This window comes from Camelus bactrianus, chromosome 27 (assembly GCF_048773025.1).
Source record: "Camelus bactrianus isolate YW-2024 breed Bactrian camel chromosome 27, ASM4877302v1, whole genome shotgun sequence".
NCBI lineage: Eukaryota > Metazoa > Chordata > Mammalia > Artiodactyla > Camelidae > Camelus > Camelus bactrianus.
The window spans coordinates 36,916,578-36,937,315 of record NC_133565.1 but is presented as its reverse complement, the minus strand read 5'-3'; the positions used below and the strand labels follow the sequence as shown (position 1 = coordinate 36,937,315).

Genomic DNA, 20,738 nt, shown 5'->3' with positions numbered 1-20,738 from the left:
TGAGTCTCGGTCTCCAGAAATGACCTGGAGAGAGAGGAATGGGGAGGGAGGAGGCAGCCTGTCTGACTTTTAATTAAGAGGGGCAGGACACCTGCCAACCAGCCTGGAAGGCAGTGGCCCTCAGTGACGTGTGTGGGTCTCCATCAAGGAGGGTGGGGCGGTGTGCAGGTGTGTGGGTGTGTGAGCAGCCGACAGTCGGAAGTTGAGATCTGATGATCTGTCCAGGAAGCTGAGTTTCCTCCTTGCTCCTCGGTATCTACTCCCCGCAGTGCAGCAGACATTTCATCACCTGCCGGGTGCCAGTCCCTGTGCCAGGCCCGGAAGTTGTAGAAATGGATGCGACACAGCCCCTGGCCTCCCGGGCTGGGCAGAGGGTGGGCACCGAGGTGCTGAGGGGCTCGCATCTCACAGGGTCCTCATTCAGCCAACGTCCCCTGAGCGCTGCTGGTGCCGCCTTTGGTAGGTACCGAGGACAGAGGGGTGACCACGGTGGACAGAGATCCAGGCCTGCGCAGAGCTTACAGTCAGGGGTGATGTGGGGTGGGGAGCACGGGGTCTGACCAGGCAGCTGTCACCGGATGAGGGTAGCACGAGGGCTGGGAGGCGCCCAGAGGAGGAGCAGCTAACACAGCCCAGGAGAGACCCCCAGAGGGAGGGGGAGCATTTGGCCAAGTGAACGGGTGGGGAGAGACTAAGGTACAGGAAACAGCGGCGTGTGCAAAGGCCCCAGAAAGAGAAACAGATGCTTTGAGGAACAGAGGGGACTTGAGCGCAGCAGGGGCCCAGATGTGCTGTGGTGGGGCCCAGGCCGGGGTGGGGGGGCGTTGTAATCCACTTTGTGAGGACCGTGGGCTCGATTCTGAGGGCAGGGAAGGGAACCGTGCACTGGCTTTACGCAGGGGAATGACACCGGATTTAGGCTTAGAAAAGGCCACTCTGGCAAGTATTTTTTTGTGATTGGGAATTTTAAGTGTTCTCAGTTTTTCCATTTAAGGTCACTCTCTGCTGTGGAAGGGGGCAGGGAAGGGGACAGGGAAGAGGGCGGGGAAGGAGGGCATTGGAGTGATCGGGATATTGGCCCAGCTTAGGGTCCGACCCCAGATGCACGCGCGCACGCGCACGCACACACTGTACCTAGATGCCTTAACTCACTTTGCTACGGGAATTTCAGGCCACTAAGAGAAAGATCAACAAAAAGTGCTCCCCTGCCCCGGTAACATGTGCCTTTCACCCCCGTCCCTCTCACGACCCAAGCTGACCAGGGTGCAACCGTCATGTCCTGGTTCCAGGGCTCTGACCGCGCTGGTTGGTGGGGCCCCACGGATTTGCCTCCTGAGGCTTCCCCCCCTTTTGCCAGTTCTCTGGGGTAAGTAAGGGTGGCAGGTGTGGGTTTCACAGCTCTCTGCTGCAGGGAAGGGAGGTTCTGTGAGAGAAGCAGCGCCCACCTTCCTCCTCTCTGAGAACACCAAGAGGCAGGTCCTTTCTGTGTTTTAGCAGAAGCATTTCATGGAAGCAGACCTGTTTCCTGGGCAAAGAAGGACTGTTTGTACGAGCCTCGCAGGCGGACACTTTTTCCCTGGTTGAGGCATGTGTGATTTCACTTTCTGGGACAGGACACACAGCTCTGGCAGCCCCTTGCTTAGCAACGGCTGCCCATTGGATTCACAGCATCTCTGCCCCGAGCAGGAAGGTGGTCAGGGCCCCCTGGCCAGGCCGCGTTGGGGACAGGAGGTGAGCGATGCCAGGCAGTCTGGTTAGGAGTTCAGGGGAGAGAGAAGGGGCAGGGTGGCCACGTTAGGGTCAGGACTGTCAGCGCGTCTTGTGCACCATTGGATCCCGGGGCCAACACGGGGCCTGGCTCCTGGTAGGTGATCTTTAAACTGCTGTTGGAAGAGCTGAGTGAATGAATGGTGGGAAGCCATGCACAGGTGAGTGAGAGCTGGCCTGTGGCCTCCAAGTGGTCGTAATGTAGTCAGAGAAAGCTGGCTTGTCGGTAATGCTAACATGAGGCGTGGTGACAGGAGAGCCTCACGGAGGATGAGCTGCGGGGACTGTGCAGGGTCATCGGCAGAAGTCGGGGCCTGCGTTTCTCAGGGCAGAGTTAGGTCTTATGAACCGATCATGACCCCCCCCATTCACGGAGCCCCCCCATTCATGGAGACAGGGCCTTGAAGAGGTAACTAAGGTTAAACCGGGTAACAAGGGTGGCACCCTAACCCTGCAGGACTGATGTCCTAATGAGAAGAGGAGGAGACACCAGGAGTGCGCGGCCGTCTGCAGGCCAGAAAGAGCGCTCTCGCCAGAAGCCAGCCCTGCTGGCACCTTGGGCGGGATGTCCAGCCTCCAGGACCAGGAGGTTGTTGAAGCCACCGGTCTGCAGCCTTCTGTACTGCAGCCCCCACATGCAGGGACGCTGTGTCTGAGCTGGGAGGGCAGGGTAGGGGAACAGAGGAGGGCAGTGCATCGCAGAATTCAGAAGGGCCGCTGGTGTCCGACCACACTCACCTGGAGGTGCAGAGGAAGAGCCCGGGCTGTGGAGTCAGACTGCCAGGGTCTGAATCCTGGCCCTTTGCACCCTCAGGCTGTGAGTCTTGGACAAGCTGGAACCCCTCAGTCTCTTAGCTGTGAGTGGGGGTGGTAATAGTAGTTACTATTGGAACTCTTTGCTGCACAAGTAGCAACGTGAGCATTGTGTTTGGTTACTCCTGTAAAGCACGCAGCCCTGAGCCTGGTACGCGGTAAAGCCTCAGCAAACGCGAGCCGCCCCTCTTCACGTCACCGGGTGTGCTTGTCGGTGTTGCCATCCTGGGGGCTCGCTTCTCGCAGCACGTGTCCAGGGGCTCCAGCCACGGGTAAGAACGTTCTGGGACCTCCTTGAGAACAGCTTTCGGTACCAGCTTTTGAAGTGTGACTCTTTGTAGCCGGCCTCCTCCCCACCCCCAAGCCATCGTCCCCACCTTGGAAGAAGGAAGCTTGTGTCTGAATGACCCTGGATGAGACCAAGGAGAGGAGCCCTATTACTGACGGGCGAAGGTCTGACCTCCCCAAGGAGGTCCCTAGCCAGTCCTCAGTGGGCTTTCACACCAGTTTAAAAAGTGGTTTGTTTGTTTGTTTAAAAAAGAGGTGATTTGACCTTAACAGTGTGTCAAGAATACACAAATGTCCTTCCCAGGGGGCTACTCCAGAAAGTCCAGGATCCCTTATCTGGAAAGCCGTGATTTAAAACCACCGCCTCGCCTCTGCTCCGACTCTCAGAAGTCACGTCTTCTGAGAACCTGAGACGAGATCGTAGGTGCTTCTGTGTATTGGGCCCGACATTTCCGTGTTTGCCTTCCTGTATTGTGTGCTTATTGCTGATAATTAGGAGAAAATTAAGCAAACTTAAGACGTCTCTAAAAAGAAGAAACCCCAGTCTCCCAGCTCCCACGGCTGTCCTAGGTCCACGGTGGATATTCCGCGTGTATAAGCTGTTATCAAAGACGCACAAACTGAAGTGGTGTCGCCCTTTTGGAGAGCAGCTCGGCCACGCGCATCACAAGCCATAAAATGTCCATATCCTGTGACTTAGTCATCCCACTTCTGGGAATCTGTCCAAGGGAAACAATCCAAAGGTGGGGAAGGGCTCTGTGCACCAAAGATGCTCATCACGGCATTATTTATAACTAAAACTTGGAAGCAAAATAAAGGCTTTACCGTACGAGGCTGGCTAAGCGAATTAAGCAGCATGTATTCGATGGCGCATTCTGCAGCCATTAAAAAGTATAATACCAAACGCTGTGCACGTGGGAAACTGTTCCTGCGAAGTGACAGGGCCGGATACAAAGTTTTATGCACATCATGATTATAACTGTGTAAAAGTTCTTTGGAAAATGCAGATGTGCTGAGATTGAAAAGTGAAGGGAGAATTGAGAAGACCTCTAGGTGGGCTGGGGAGAAAGAAAGGGGGACCCACAGATGGCTCTCGGGTTTGTGGGGTGAACGTCCCATTTACTGGGAGTCGCAGCGGCCAAGGAAGAGCAGGCTGGGGTCTGCAGAGCAGAGAGGAGATCAGTAGTTAGTTCCCGATGTGTTTGGTGTGAGACGTCTGCGAGAACCCAGAGTGATGGGTCTGAAGCTCAGCAAAGAGGCCCAGACCTCAGGTGGAAATTTCAGAGCCATCAGCTGGTAGATGGTGTTTACTCGCTGAGTGTGGATGACACCAGGCAGGGAAGAGGAGAGGCTGTGGGCCTTCTGAGAAAGGGCCGTCAAGGCAGGTTCCCCCTCCCCCACGCTCCGGTTCCCTGGAAGACTGCGGCCTTGGGGACAACTCCCCTGGCCAGGCCAATCCAAGTAGGCTCACCTGCTGGCTGGCAGGGAGCCCAGCTCTCGCTACCGTGTGTGTGTGTGTGTGTGTGTGTGTGTGTGTGTGTGTGTGTGTGTGTTGTGGGGTGCACTGGGGGTGCAGCTCTGTTTTTCAAGGCCTTGGCTCTTTATGCACTGCAGGGATGTGTTGGAAGATGATGTGAGAACCGATGGTCAGGGAACACTCGGCGTTTCTCCCCAGCTCCTCCCCTCCTAGGGAGGGACCACCCCCAGGAACTGGATTCTTGAGTCCTGAATGGTTGGAGCCTCAAGGCTTTGTTTTCTGCCCTCCAGACTCCTAATTGCCTTTTCTCAGGCTTCCCACCAGCGATGGGGCTCAAGGAGGGGCTTGGAGTTATTCATCATCGTCACCATCATCGTCATCACCCACCTCCAGTCTTCCAGCCTCCATCCATCCATTCAACAAGTATTGCAACAAGAGCCACTAAAATCCAGCGAGTATGTGCCAGGCACAGAGAGAACGCAGGCTCAGACCCTGCCCTCCGGGGGCAGCAGCAAGGAAGCTGACTTGCGATGCTCAGGGGGACATTCCGAGGGCCCAAGGGTGAGGGCACAGCGTGCTGGGGAAGCCGGGAAGGGCTCCTGGAGAAGCAGCATTTAAACTGGGCCTTGGGGACAGCTGAGATTTGGCCTTGGTGGTTGGAGCAAGGATTGGTAATAGGAACATGAGTGTGGGGCCTTGTCGGGACCGGGGAGCAGCTGCCCTGCAGGACAATCTGTCCTCCCCGACCCTCCCTGTCTTGAGCCCTTCCCGGCAGAGGGGGAAGAGGAGCTGGATGACTGGGTCACAGCAGGCTGCTGGGAATGGTCTTTCTCCCGCGGGGTCTGTATTTAAGAAGAGATCCCTGGCTGTGTGAGCTCGGGGACTGGGGGTCAGTTTTTGGTCCACACGAAGCTTTGAGGCATGAGGTGATGAGAGACTGAACCAGAGTAGGGTCAGCAGAGAGAAGGGGTGTCTCTGGACCCCCAGCCAGGCCCCGTCTCCTGTGTGGTGGCACAGGAAATGCTGAGGTGTCTCTGACCTTGGGGAGCAGAGAAGTTTTTCGGGGGGCCCTCTTTGCTGCTGGCCTCCCAGCTCCTTCCCATGCCAGGCCTGTCCTCCAGGCCCTTCGCCCCCTCACTGTTGGTCTTTTCCCAGAGCCTCCTGTGTGACTTAACCGAAGGCATAAAGGCTGCTGGTGGAAGGCTGCTGCTCGGGGTGAGCTGAGGACGTGTGGTCAGAGAGCCACATTTCCCCGCACGCCTGTGGGTGGGCCTTCAGGGCCTCGTCACGAGCAGTGATGGCAGACGGGATGGAATGGGGTGGGGGGGGGGCAAAGAGGTGCCATTCAGTCCACTGGCTGGACCTGGAATCCGCATGAATCATACAGATCGGCCGGCCAGCCCGTCCCCGGGGGCCCCATAGCGTTGTCGCCAGCCTCTCCCCTCCACCCACTGAGCTTTCTTGCTGGAAACCTGGCCAGAGACTCAGGCACAGAAAAAAAATGCTGTGGTGCTGATTCTGCTTGGTATTCAGACTTAACTAGGTGGACGTGTATTGAGCACCGCTTACGGGGTAGGCACTGAAGGTCCGTCGGAAATGGGCCCTGTCCCCGGGGATCTGCAGTCCCGTGGCCCTGGCACCAGCAGCCCCCATAAATGCGGATGGAAGCGGCCTGGAGGGGAGCTAGGGCTCTGCGGGATGGCGTGGGGTCTCCGGTGCCGCCAGCAATTTAAAAAGCAGTGGTGAGCCACTCCCTGCCCCGAAGCTCTGAGTTCCCCTCAGGAGGATGTGGCTGGGGCTGGCGTAGGTCCAGGCTCACTTCTTCACTGCCTACCCTGAGCTCGACATCCAGGACCCCTGCTGCCTGGCCCCACCCGTCTTCCGAGCAAGCTCGCCTTCCGCTCTGATCTCCAGGCTCCCTTGTCCCAGCAGCAGCAGGCCCCTTGCCCTTCCCCTGTGGCCCACGCCCTCTGCCCCCCTCCATTCCTGCCTCGTGCTGTTTCCTCCCAAAGGCTGGTGCTGCCTCTCCCTCCCCAGGTCCTGGTTCTGCAGGCCTGGAATCTGAGTCGACTTCGGGCAGACACCACACCGGCTTTTCCTTGGCTCCTTCGTCTCTCCGTTGGTCAGTCGGGGATTGTTCTGCCTCCTGCTCTGCTGCTGTTCCTCGTCTGACTCAGACACTCACTGGACTGCGAGTTACGGCAGGAAGATGAAGCCAAACTCGGGTCAGGCTCTCAGCTCAACCACTAACCGTCCATGACCTTGGGTAGACGACCTGACACGTCTGAGCCTCAGTTCTAGTGTCTGTAGGATGGAGAAAACACCACCTGCCGATGGGGTGGCTGGTGCCTGGCGAGCGTCAGGTGCTCCATGAGTGTGGTTCCTCCTCCCGTTCAGCCTCGCGGCCCCTGTGGTCCTAGCGCTGTGCTTGCGCAGGTGATATGCTCAGTACCTGTTTGATGAACAGAATGAGTGACTTGAGCACAGAAATAAACCCGAGCATATACGTTAACAAATTTCCTACAAGGACGCCGAGAGAACACAGTGGAGAAAGGGTGGTCTCTTCAATAAATGGTGTTGGGGAAACCGGATATCCGCACGCAGAAGAAGGAAGTTGGAAACTTACCTTACAGCACACACAGAAATCAACTCAAAATTGATTGAAGACTTATATATAAGACCTGAGCTGTAAGTCTTCTAGAAGAAAACATAGGGGAAAAGCTCCTCCACGTTGGCCTTGGCAATGATTTTTTGGATATGACACCAAAAGCTCAGGCAACAAAAACAAAAATAAATAAGTGGGGCTACGTCAAACTGAAAGTTCCGCACAGCAGAGGAAGCCGTCAACAGAAAGAAAAGGCGACCTATGCGTTGGGAGAACATATGTTCATACCATATATCCAGTAAGGACTTGATATCCAAAATATGAAAGAAACTCATACAGCCCAGTAATAAAAGCCAAACAATAACAAAAAACAACTGGATTAAAAAGTGGGCAAAGGGTCTGACCAGACATTGTTCCTAATGGCCAACAGGTGCATGAAAATGTGTGTCCGCTTTGCTCACTGTTCACTGGGGTGGGCTTCCAGAAATAGATGAAATTAATAGAAGTCTTAAAGGCCCTTGATGCAGACACGTGTGCACGCTGACAAGGACCAGAAGTGCACGCGGGGGAGCCAGTGCTCGGGCCACCGGGGGTGCGAGGCTCTGCATGGAGGCTTGAGTGCAGATTTGGAATTGCAAGCCCTTCCCTGGATTCTTAATAGACGACGAAGCAGAGTTCCATAGATTTTTTTTTTAATTGACGTATACCTGATTCACAATAAAATAGGTAAACAACAGATTCCTAGATTTTTATTTTAATGCACAACCGAAGGCTGCTTACGAACATCCCGCTGTATTAAACAAGGATTGTCAAACCGTATTTGGTATTTGCTAACCCAAACTAATACATCCCTAGAAGTTTATCGAGGCCTTACCATTTATGAAGATGGCTGATGGCTTTGCAGTTTGGGGCAAAGCTCCTACTGGGTGCACGTGTGTAAGTAGCTGGAAACCCCAAATTCTCAGTAAGCACGCTTTGCCCTCAGGGTCCTCCCAAGCCGGCTCCAGGGTCCAGATGCTGCTGTTCCTGCTTGTTGGTTGTAAGTTGCTGAGGGTTTAGCTCCGTCAGCACTGATTTAGTTTGTTGTGGATTGTTTAGTGAAGCACCAGCGAGTAGTCCTTATTTGCACATTCGAAACCTGTAATTTTTCATTACCCGTTGCATCTTATTAAAGTGTCATCTGTGGACCTCCTGTGTTGGAATGTTTTAGGTGCTTGTTAAAATACAGGCTTCTGGGCTCTCAGCCAGAGTGGGCCCCAGAATAAGCATCTCTGTGCAGTGAGGCCCTTTGAACGTGTCTTTAATGTGTTTGCATGGTGGTTCAAGAAGGAACCTTCTAGAACCTTACTGCTGAGACACCCGCACCTGTAATTCCCCGGTTCTGCTTATACAGAGACGCTGCACTTGGGTTTACTCTACTTAGGCATCTTGCAAGATGAAGTGTGGTTTTGTCACATAAAATTGTGCACGGGCTCTTCCAGGATGCAAGTGGTAGGTGCTTCGCTGTGCCTCTGGTTCTCGGTTATCCCGGCGTTGTTTCCCCCTGAAGCATGGGCATGGGGAGGGAGGGGCCTCCAGGGCAGCCGAGATCAAGGAGCCCCCGACCCCAAGGAACAAACTAGGTCCTGACGGGCGGCAACACCTGCCGGAGAAACTCTTTTAAAGAAGGAATGTGGGGACCGAGACAAGGCGGGGCCCTGGGTGACCCTCCACGGACCATGGGGAGCAGCAGCTAAGCCCGGGAGTCCAGGATGTGGCTGGAGGCCGCACTGGAAAGTGGCGGGAGGACGTCAGGACCCCGCCCCCACCCAGGCCTCGAGGACAGCTTCTTCCCCAGCCCTGCCCCATGCTGGGGGAGGGGCGGTCCCAGGGCCCCGGGGGCCCTGTACCCGCCGCGCTCAGCTCTGACTGGAGCGCACTGTGCCCGGGCTGAGCCCTCCCAGTGACGGGCCTGTTGTCCAGGACGGGCCCGCGGCTGGCCCAGGCCTGTGCCCATGTATTGTGCGCAGCAGCAGCTCAGACAAAGCTGCTGTGTGTGGGAGCCGGCGGCGGCGGGGGCCCGGCCCCCCGCAGAGCCCTGTTTACCAGGCACTGGATGCCCAGGGGGTGGGGTGGCGGGGTCTTCGCAGGGAGACGGGCTTTGCAGAGGGGCCTCTGAGGAGAGAGGCGTGGAGTCGTGAGTACCGCCGCAGGCCTTCCCGGAGGCAGCGGGATCGAGGGCTCCCTGTGAGCTCAGGGCCGTCAGGGGCCGGCCGCTCCACCTCCCAGGGCTCCCAGGCCTGCTCAGACGCACCGTCTGGTCGTCCACAGAGGCTCTCTGGCTAGCCCTGGCCCCCGTCAGTCGGTCATGCCTGGGTACCTGTGATGTGGCCTGAGCGCCTCAGACAAGACTCACGGGGACCTTCCTGATCAGAGGACAGAAAATCGCCCCCTGCCCTCACCGGGAGCCTCTTAAGGGGTGGGGCCCTTTCTCTGTGCCCCAAACATGGGGGTCTGGTACAGGGCAGCCACACAGAAGGTGTGTGTGGGCTGAGAAGGGGTTTTCGAGCCTTTGCAGCGGGCCCACTCCTGAGCCAGCCTGTGGCTCCACCTCAAGGAGCCGCAGAAGGAGGGTGTGTGGCCTTCCCCCCCCCCCCCCCCCCGCCCCGGGCTGCCGCCTCAGGGAAGACAGGAAGACAGCCGTCACCCAGGGAGGAGGGTGTGGCGGAGGCCGGTCAGAGCCCCTCGTGTGGCCAGACCTGCCGGGTGGCTGGCAGGCAGGCTGGCTCCCTCCCTCGTCCCGGCAGCCCTGTTCTCCGTCCTGTGCTAAAAGGACCCTGTGTCCACGGCCCTTCGCTCTGACTGGAGCGCGCTGGGTCCTGTCTTGGGCTGGCTGAGCACTGTTCCGGCTTAGCTCGCCCGAGGACTGACCACAGCTTGTGCTTTGGTCCCGAACAGTGTGATCCTGGGCCTGCCCGGGTTTCCGCGGGGGGACGTGACTAGTCAGACTGGTCTCGGCCCCTTTGAAATAGTGCCACACCCCTTCTACCACCCCAGGCCCTGACTGGCGTGTACTGGGGAGGAGGGGGAGTCTTGGGTGGGCGGGTGCGGCTTGAGGGAGCGCTCGGGCTGTGCTGGTTCCTCCTCAGACAGGCGTCAGCCTCGTTTTCGGTGTTATTTACAGGCTTCAGCATTTTATCGTGACTCCCACAGAAGGGAAGTCTCTGCTCAAGGTCACCTGGCCCCCACCAAAGCCTCTTGCTGCCCAGCCTGCTGGCTCTTCTGCCACGCCACACTCCCTTGAAAGCCGGTGGCTGCCCTGGATCCAGATTCAAACGCCTGCTGGATGCTGTGAGCAATTGTGCAAATCTTCCAGGCGCAGCGTGAGTGATTCTGACAGGCCGCGTGCGCAGGGGTTGGCACGTGGGCCGCGACACGCACAGGGAGTCCTGCGCCACAGTCATCGGCGACAGCCCCGCGTGCCCAGGCCCAGCACCCCCAGCGGCCCGAGATCTGGGTCTTACCTCCCGGGCTCTCCTGGGGGAAGACAGGCCGGCCCACGAGGAGAGATGGCACGGTGTGCTCAGGTGCGTTAGGTTCTGGAGCCAAACACACAGACTCATTCCAGCCACGTGGATCTGAGAAAGCCTTTGGAGTTGGGGTTTTGAAAGGAGGACGCGGGGAAGGCACGCCTGAGGGGTGGGTGCCGTGTGTGTGTGCGCACGCACGCTTGTCTGCGAGTGTGTCCCTTCTCAGTAGATTCTGTGACCCCAGGTGACACGTGACTGGTCCATCTGCTGATGGACACAAGGGCTAATGAGGGAAAGAAACAGAATCCAATCCACGAAGGACTCTGAGTGTTTTGCTGGGAGCTACGCCCTTTTTCTCTTTGTGGGGACGTTGAAGGTGTTCGAGCAGAAGGTACAGTGAGAGGTGTTTTGATTTTATTTGGAGGAAATCCCTGAGGATGAAATAAAGGGTTTTGAGGAGGAAGAGGAACTAAAGTTTATACACACTTACAGGTCCTTAGCTTACCTTGTGCCGTTTAGTCCTCCCAAGAACCGAGAAAGCGGAGTAGTAACCGTGGTTACCAGATCAGGATCCACGGCTCTGAGGGGTTAAGGAAGTTGCCCGGGAATTGTTGGGACTGAGTTACCGCAGGTCTGTTTGCCTCCAAGCCTGTGCATTCTAAAGACATTTTCTCCCTCCAGCTCTACAAAGCAGGACAGAGTGCTGTCCTGGTGCAGGTGGCCCCGGGGACTGGTGGCTGGGGATGGGCAGGAACCCAGAGGCGGCCTGGAGGAGAGGGGCAGGTCGGCCACGGTAGCCTCTGGCCTGCAGATCGTGGAGCTGGGCGTGACACCGCCTCTCACTCTTGAAGTACTTTTCTCTTTCATACGTCATTTGTCCTCTCTCCACTCTTGCTCTGGCAACGAAGGGATGTGTCTAGTCCCAGCTCGGCCCCAGTCTGCTGTGTGACCTTGAGCACTTGCCCTCACTGGGCCTCAGTGCTTCCACCCATGAAAGGAAGAGCAGTGTGTGTGCATGTCCAAGTAAGTTCGTGTGTGTGCGTGTGTATCAGCTCGTGCCTGTGTGTGTTCTTTCTCGCAAACTTGATGTGCAGAGCAGGACCAGATCAACTCTAGGCCATCCCTCACCACGTCCCCTCGCCGTGGGGTGGGTGCTGCTGGCAGCCTCACTCCCGTTTTACAGAAGGTTAGGTGGAGTCTTGTGAGGAGGTCCTGGGTAAGCAGGGACAAAGCCACAGTGCTCCTTTTCATTGCCAACATGCCCGATTTTGAAATCCCCGCTAGATGGCCACCATCCTGCTGCGTGGATCCTGTATGTGAATGGGGCCCTCGGAAGCTGTGGCTGAACACGGGGGTTTGTGGCTGAATCTCGGGTGCGTGCGTCACCCCAGGAAACACACTGTTGCGGAGGACGAGACTTTCAGATCCCTTCAGTCAGTGTTTCTTGAGCACCTACCATATGCCAGGCCCTGCGCCAAGAGCTGGGGGCACAGAGGTGAACCTGGCGCAGCTCCTGCCCTCCAGGGACCCGCAGGCGGTGCTGAGGCTCCCAGACGTGTTCTGGCTGCGAGTCCCGGTAAGAAAATCATTTCACGTTGTGGCTAAGCACACACATGCACACACACATATGTATATACAGAACCAAATCCAAAGTCATGCCATGCACTCTGGTATTTTCTAGTCTTTTCTTTCTTTTTTCTTCTTTTCTGTGTGTGTGTGTGCATGTGTGTGTGCTGGTAGCAATCTACTGTGGGATTCCATAACCTGCTAGGAGGCGTTGACCCTCTAGGGGGAGAAACACAGCTGAGTGTCAAACAGAATGCATGTATTGTATTGCATCTAAATTATGTGCCGTGGGAAAAAGAGAGCAAGGAGTGGGTTCTTTTGATTGAGAAGATCGGGGAAGCCCCAGTTCAAGTGGCACTTGAGCTGCTGAGCTGCATCTGCATGAGTGATAGGACTGCGGGCCACAGAGAACGGGCAGAGGCAGCCAGATGGAAGCCACAGCATGAGCACAGCCCAGGGGACGCGGGAGGGCCCCGCGGAGGAGCTGAGTCGCTGCACGTGAGCAGTGCCTCTCCGGGGTTACCACGTCCCGTCCTGTTCTCAGAACAACCCCGTGAGCCGGAGCTCTGTATAGCCTCAAGTTAAGGATGAGGAAACTGAGGCTCAAGGAAGTTAGGACTCTTGCCCAGGATCCCACGGCTCCGGAGTGGTGGAGACGAGACTTGAACTCAGGCAGTTCCACTGAGACGTAAATACGAGGATTCTGGAGATCTGACCCTAAAGATACCTGGGCTGGTTCACGGGGATGCGTGACTACAACCTGAGCATTTTTAACTTCATTCTGGAAGTAAGAGGAAGAAATTACACATTTCTGAGAAGGAGGAGTGATACGATCGACGTTTACTTGGGGGACGAGCACAGTGGCATCGCTACCCCGGGAGGGGAAGGGAGAAGACCCCAGTCCTTGTCTTACCCGAAAGACGAGAATTCAGACTGGAGACAGAGTGCTGTGTAGCAAGACTTCAAAGGTTTACTTAGCAAAGGGGAAGCGCACCTCCAAGAGCAGGAGGCGGGCTGGTCCCAGGGCGGACAGCTGTGGTCTTTCTTTGGTCCTGTCACACCCTCGCTTAGAGGTGGGCTCTTGATTGACTGATGGCTCTTGCCCCTGGAGTTCTCAGTCATGTTTGTCCCCTTTTGTGCATGTGCTTACCCATGATGCACACAGAAAAGTCCCCAGTGGGGGGGGGGGGCAAACTACAATTTTAATTATATTACAATGAGCATTGGATCACGTGTGGTTAGGTCCTTGTTGCTACCACGCCGTTGTGGCTGTTGGGTTTTAACCAGTTTTTTTTGCTGGCACTCATTTAGAGGAAGTAAAGCCCCCTTATGCTGAAGGCGGACACACCTCCATCTTCCGGACCATCCTCCTTCTCCTCCACCTTACCTGCTCAGTGCCCCCACTTGCCTAACTGCCTAACAGCATCAGCATAAGAGGCGGGCTCAAGGTGGCAAGGACCCTGTTAGAAGAAGGGAGCAGCATCTTTCTGCCAGGTCAGCAGCCTCAGAGACCATTACATCATATCTATCTCAGGAATGCTTGAGGACATTGCTCATATAGCGCATGCTGATGAGAATGAAAGGAGAATGAATCTTGGTTCCCTTTTTACTTTGGCTGCTAGGAAGCTCAGAGCTCCAGTCTGTGATACTCTTCCAGAGAGCGTTCAAGAGTTCCAGGAAGCCTTTCATGTACTCATTTTGTCTTGCCTTAGTTCTCCTACCCTCACTTTCCTATAGTCTGGATTTTATCACCTACTTAATTTTTTATTCCCGTGTAGTATATACACTTAGGTATAATGCCTTGGAGCAAACTTTAAATAAAATACAAGTAAAGCACACTGGAGCAACTGGAAAACATTTTTTTGCAGACAAGGTTGGAAGCTCCTGGAGAGTGGGGATTGCCTTACCACCTCCCAGGGGTTCTGTCCCAGGGCTGTAGTGTCAGGTGAGTGGACCGCAAACTCCAGGCTCTGGGGACGACTTCCTCTCTGCCCCAGACCCTCCCTGCTGACCCCCAGCCCCCAGCCTCCCCTCTTCACAGCCAGCTTGATCTACAGGGTCTGAGGTACCACCAGTTAGAGGAGGCTCTGTGCTGAGGGGGTTATTCACGTTCTCCTTTGTGCCCTAAGTCTCCTCTCCCTCCCCTCAAACTGGAAACCCTCTGTAGAGTGCCAAGAATCCCCCACCCCCCGAAGCACAGCAACATCACCACTGGAGGGAGGCAGGAAGGAGAAAGGGCAGCCTGGTTTGGGTGGGCTCTTTGCATGTGTTAGTAGTACTGACGGGGAACACTCCCCAGTAGTGGTGTGTTAGCATAATGGCTGTGTACTGAGAGCCCTCTGCGTGCCAAGCGTGCATTGTCTCATCTTGTTCCCACAGCGGCCGCCGGAGCCGCCGGAGCCGTAGCCTGCCTGTCATGCACACACCCCCCCGTGCAGCTGGAAGGCCTGGGTTTGCGCCCCTGCTCTGCCTCTTGCCCGGGGACCTTGGGCAGGTCACTTACCCCCTGGGCCTCCGTCCCCCCATCATCAGGGGAGGGCAGTGGCACCTGCCCCACGGGAGCGCTGCGTGGAAGGAGCGCACTATCCTGTGACATGCTCAGATCTACCGTGCCTGCCACATGGCAGGTCCTGCACGTTGTGTCCAATTTGAAAACGTGCAACATATTGCTTATCCACACGATGCTCAAAGAAACGGGGACTTACTGTGCTGAGTCAAAGGGCTTCCCAGGGGCTGCGTGTGCTGAGCATGTAGGTGTGCCAGGTGGTGTCCAAGCATTTTACATGCATTTTCTGCCTTAATCCTCACCTCAGACCCATGAGGAAACAGTGCTGTCTTGCAAACCCCCCACTTGACCTGCAAACAGGGCCCAGAGTCCTATTTGTGGTAGCAGAGTCCTCTGATCCTGGCAGAATGCTAACACGGAAGGGAGGGACCCCTGTGTGATTCTCCAGACAGGACAGGGAGGAATGCACTGGAGCTGGGCAGCAGAGGTGCGGTGACTTGTGTCAGCAGAGGGGAGCCCTGCGGGGAGCCCTCGGGGAGTGCTGGGCAAGCCATGGGATTGTGCTGGGGCGCATGTTAGGTCTTGGTGTTGTGCGAAGTTGTTGCCCCTGGCTGGGCTTCCCCACGCTGGGAGTTCTGGAGTGGTCAGTGTCTGAGAATAGCACCTAGGTCAGAAGCACAGGAGGGTCGTTGGAAAGGCTCCACACGTGGCCGCCATGGACAGTTGTGTGAGTTGTGCCCTGCACAAGGGCACCTGGCAGGGGAGCAGCCCGTGTTCCACTCGTCGAGCTGTGGGCTCTGGCCTGGAGCTGCATCTGCCCAGAGGAAGAGGCACCCTTGAGTGTGTTCCCTGCGGGCTGCGGTGGCCCTGACCCCATGGAAAGGGTCGGAGAGAGACTGTACCTGCAGCAGTGAGTCTGCAGGGGCCAGATGCTGCTAATCAGCTGGCATTCAGGGAACCACAGCTGTGATTTTCCTAGTGACCAGGAAGATTTGAAGCAAAGAACCCAGCCTGGGACCAGGCCTGGGATGGAGTGATGTGTGTGGAAGGACTGAGCGTTCTCCATACGCATCAGGCCCAGCAACTTCAGGGCCGTGTAACGTGTTTGTGAGGTGGACGCGGGTTGGGGGGACTGGCGGCCAGCAGAAGGGTCAGCCGTAGGAGCAGCCTCTTGGGGATCAGATCAGGAAGGTGGGGATGGGACTGAAGATGGTGTCACTGAGAACCCTGACCCTGTGACTGTGCCCCCAACTCACCGTGGAGTCAGGGAGGCTGGGGTCTTGAGGCAGCCGTGCGTGTGCGTGTGTGCGTGAGTGTGCGTGCATGCGTGTGTGTGCGTGTGTGCATGCATGCGTGCATGTGAGTGAGTGCGCGCGTGTGTGTGCGTGTGTGTGTGTGCGCGCGTGCGCGCGCGTGTGTGTGAATACCACGAGAGAAAGGAGAAAATACTTCAAAAACCAAGAATCCCGTAGGGCGGTGGGAGGCGCCCGTCAGAGGCGCCCCGCCCTGCCGGGGGCGTTCGCTCATCACCCGCCAGGCACTGGGCCACGTGTTTTGCATGCGTCCCCTCATTTTCATCCCCACCCCTCTTCCTCACCGTTTCTGGGGTGATGACAGCATTCAGTGGAATTAAGGAATAAAGGAGGGTGGCGGCACATCTCCTTTCAAGTCTTCCTGGTGTTGCTGGACCAGGAAGGTGCCCTGTGGGGGGCTGTGCAGCAACGGGCTGTGTGCACTGAGTGTCGCTCCCTCCCCCGTGGTCTCGCTGTTCCCCCCTCCCCCGAGCTGCGCGGCTTTCCCGCAACCACACAGCAGCAGAGGCAGCTGCATCTGGCTGAGAGAGGAGAGACCCTGGAAGGGAGAGCAAGATCGGTTCCTTTGCCCTTGGGCGCGGGCAGGGGTGGGGCTGTTGGCCGCTCCGCCTCCTCCTGCGCGCTAGGCGCTTGGCTGTGGGGGCGGAGCCTCTGAGACCGACCGCACGGAGGCAGGTCATGGGCGACGGGCCAAAGACCGAGACATCTGCCGCCCCAACCTTTCTGCGTCATCCCTGTCCGTTGGGATGATTTGGGCTGCAGGTGACAAAGGCAGTGAATCAAGAATGACGTCAGCATATTTATGGTCTGTTGAGCCAGAGGCCCGGAGGGAGGAGGTCTTGGGCTGGTTTTGTGGCTCAGCAGCGTCGTTAAGAACCCAAGAATTTTCTGTCCTGCTGGTCTGCCTGTTCATCATGTTAGCTTTTGATCGTGGGCTCATCACCTCATGGGCGCAGTATGGCTGCCACAGCTCCAGGCTTTACATTCTCAAATGCAGACAAAGGCTGGAAGCAGTGCATCAGCCAGTTTCTCAAGAAAGAGCCTTTCTTATGTCTCCCTCCTTTTATTAATGAGAGAAAAACTTTCCCAGGAGTCTCCCACAGAACTGGGTCACAGGGTTCTCCTAAGTGTGGGGGATGCTGGGACAGTGAGTGTCCCTCCTGCAGTGGCGGTGGGTGAAAATGGGTGGGAATGGCTGCCGTGTAGCCAGTCAGGAGCATCTGCCACACCTCCCTTTCCCACTGCTCCCAGGGAACACCCAGATGGGAGAGTCACATGACAGTTCTAAAGCTGTCACTTCACTCCCTCCTCACTCCCCCTCCAAAAGCCAGTCACTTTCCCAACAATTGGCCATTGGCTATGTGTGCAGGACACTCTGAGGGAGACCAAGAGGATGGAAACTGCCCAGAGAAGTAGGCATGGTTATTCTCCATTTTTACAGAATGCAAGTTCCAAAAAGCTAATGAACTGGTCCAAAGTATCTATGATACGTACCTAGTAAGTGGTGGTACTGGGATTTAAGCCCAGGCCTGTCTGCTTTTAGAGTTCGTATTCTTTCTAACCTTCAAAGGTGGCACGTGGGCCCAGCTTACAGCCTTCTCAAGTCCTCTCTTTCCACGTAAAGAGGAACCGATCAGACCTTGAAGTGTCCACCACGTGTCCATTGGGAGCTGCAGCCCAGACATGCTGCAAGCGCTCAGGAAGGCTGAGTCCCCGGGGGGCCAGGTGGTCAGAGACTCCTTTGAGTCAGTCCATCAGCCTCTGGACACCAGCAGCCACACCATAGAGTCCTGACACGCCTGTGCAAGGAGAGACCCTTCTCTTGAGCTGCCAGGGGTGAGATGCTTCCATCTGCCAGTGTAGACCCTAGTCCGTGCAGACTGGCTGCTGGAGTGGCTCAGGGCAGCTGTCCAAGGACGGCCACACGCTGGCCCTCTGGATCTCTGTTGGTTGCTAGAAACAGATTCTCTCTGTTGACCGTTACTAGTGGGAGGCAGGAGAGTGACCAGCAGGCAGACCTCCCAGGCTCCCAGGGCAACCACTCAGCCAGGCGTCAGGAGCCCGGGTGCTGTTTCACAGCTACCCGTGTGCAGGATCCCCCAGTTATCCTGTCTGCTCGAGCCTGGCCTCTGTGATGGTGACGAGGGCTCTCTCTGCCTCCTGCCTCTGTGGCCACTTCATCAAGAAGGGACTTTGGGAAGGAGTGGGGGCCCACCCCCCCCGCCCCCACGTTGCAAAACCCCAGTGGTGCTGTTCACAAGCTGCCATGGCCTTTGTGGCCTTGTGTGGTGGCCCTGACAACTTGGCTGTGCACAGAAGATGCAGAGTTGATTTTCTCTGAAGCTGATCTGATCTCATTCAGGAGCCCCGCCTTGAACGGTCACGGTGATAAAACACATCCAGCCCCATCCAGTGGAGTCAGTCTGATTCCGTAATTTAAACAGTCTTGCCATGTAAAGGCCCGGCCTCTTTGGACTAATTTGGTCTTGCTTGAATGACCCCGAAGGCTCACCTTTTAAAGTTCTTCCCCCTCTTCTGGCTCTTTTTCAAAATGGCATCTGAGGATGCAGGCAGCTGCGGCTCACATGCCCTCAGGTGTCGCAGGAGGGGGCCTCGGCTCCACGCTGATCCTTGGACATGTCGTGGCTGACGTCCACTGAGGCGTGGCTGGTCTGTCCCTTCCCAGGGCATTCTTTGGGCATTTGCCACTGAGGTCTGCAGCAGACAAGCTCATGTCCCTTCTTCCTTGGCCCTGATGGGGTCCATCCACGGGGCCTTCGTCTCTGTCCATCTTGCCCCTGGCCTGTCTTCCGCACAGCCTCTGCTGCAGTTGGCTTTCCTCTCACCGTGGTAGCCTCGTGCCACAGTGGCTTTTAGGTCTTCCACGCCCTCCCTCTGGGACGTGCAGGGCCTGACGGCTGGGTTTTCTCCACCAGTCGGGAGCTGAAGGAGGCTGGCGGGCACGCCTGGGCCCCTCTCTCTGGCCACCCTCTTAGCCATCCTAATTCTGTGAGGCCGCCTCGTGCATGGCCCAGGGCCATCCTGAGTGGTGTTCTCCCTTCTTCTGGAATCCCAGTCAAGGAGGTGGAGAGAAACCCTGCTGCGCTCCGCCCTCGGTACCACCCACAACCTCCCTGTGCACATTGCCGTGGAGACTGGCTCAGAGCGTGGAGATCAGGGCACGCTTCTGAACCAGCACTTCCCTTTCTCAGTCTTCCCGTCTGCCAGGAGCGGGCTTCCCTCACATCGGGTCTGAGCAGGACTCCTGGTGCCCAGTCTGCCAGGAGACCCTCTTCGCTTGCTCTCAGGGGGAGATGGCGTCAGGAAACCTCTAAGTCTTAAGACTGCTGCGAGGCTGCACACCCACATTTGACGTCAGAGCCTGAGTCGTTCAGATTCCTGCTCTAGCAGGCCTCACCTCTCTGGGTGGACGAGCACTGTTAAGAGGAAGAGAGGGAACGTCACAGTTGGTAAGTGCTTGCACTTCCACTCCCCTGGCACCCAGTTAGAAGCGTGCACTCCCAGGCCCCGGCCCCCAGCTTCCTGAGTCAGGAGCTCTGGGAGTGAGGCCCAGCGACCTGTGTTTAACAAGGCCACGGGTGATTCTGACGCAAGCTCGGGTTCCAGGAGCACTGAGCTGGGGCAGCGTTTCTCAGCTCTGACGTGCCTGCGCGTCGCCTGGGGTCTCGTCCACCTGCAGAGGCCGCTCCAGCCCGCGGGCGCCTGAGATGCTGCATTTCTAACCAGCTCCCAGATGCCAGTGCTGCTGGCCATGGACAGTGCGCTGGACAACAGGAATCACCTGGGAGCTGGGATCAGATGCAGCTTCCCCGGGCCCCTCCCAGAGAGTGGGACCCTGCAGGCGAAGTGGGGCCCAGGAACCTGCATTTCCACAAACATCCCAGGTGAAGCTGAGACCGGGAGCCTGGGGCTCACACTCTGAGGATCCCTTCTCCGGAGTTCAAGCTTGTGGACATCCATCCCAGCCTCATTTTCAAAGGTTTTCCTCCTCCACTCCCCTTCTCCACTGGCCCTGAACCACCCATCTGATCTCCTGCCAAACTGTGGGTTAAGGGGTACGAGTGGGAGGCCATCTCTGAGCCAGTGGGGCCCTCGGTTCCTCAAAATAGGTCAGGAGTCTGGCACAGACTGGGCTCAGTGGCTGCAAATAGAAACCATCTGTTGGGCCTATGCTTTGAGTTCCACCGCCCCCTCCCTCCCTGGGCAGAGCAGCCCAGAACTCAGAACCCCGGCGGAGGGTGGGTGCTTCCCTGGGTGGGGCTGCCCACCCCAGACCGTCCCACCAGGTCTGCCTGCAGAGGAGAGGTGGCAGCACCGTGTCCGATCCCCCAGCCCCTCCCATCACCTCACCTACCCCTGCGTCCACGGGAGGCTTGCTGTGTGGACCGGTCATTGGGTGACCTTGCTGTGTGACCTTGGACAAGTCACTTCCTCTTTCTGGGCCTCAGTCTGTGAAATGAGAGGCTGGATTTGAGTGGACTCAAGGGTCCTCTCCTGCTCTGGCAGGCAGTGGTTCCGTGAAAGCCTCTTTGTGTCAGGACCACGTGTAAGAAACATTGGGCCCCCTGCCCGGGTCGGGTCTTACACGCGGGATCTGGTCCTGCAGACCCCCCCCCAAGGGGGTGGGCAGGGTTTGTGATCTGGGAGCACTAGGGGGCTTTTGGAGGCTTTGAGGGGCAGTGGCGGGGTCCCTCTTGAGTCCTCCTGTCCTTCTATTCCTTCGCTCACTCACATATTTAGTAAACATCCAGCAATGTTGAGTTAAGCCCTGGGAAGATGGAGAGGCGTGAGGCACGGTCACTGCCCTCCCCGACGTCCCACGTGGCTGGGGGCAAACGTGTAAAGTAGGAGACCCTGGTGTCAGGTCTGAGTT

At 56.9% G+C, this 20,738-nt stretch overlaps 1 protein-coding gene across 4 annotated transcripts in view; it reads left to right on the top strand.

Moving 5' to 3' along the window:
- Positions 1-20,738, top strand: part of CORO2B (coronin 2B) — a 100,328-nt gene that overhangs the window by 20,499 nt on the left and 59,091 nt on the right. The window contains exon 1 of one of the 4 annotated variants that reach the window (XM_010955334.3): positions 10,340-10,516. The exons of 2 other annotated variants lie outside the window; for them this stretch is intronic. In XM_010955334.3, coding sequence (XP_010953636.1) covers positions 10,499-10,516 — 18 coding nt within the window. In that variant the 5' untranslated portion in view covers positions 10,340-10,498. Of the gene's footprint in view, positions 1-10,339; positions 10,517-18,987; positions 19,315-20,738 lie in introns of those variants that run through there. One more of the 4 variants, XM_010955335.3, reaches the window with a different exon arrangement.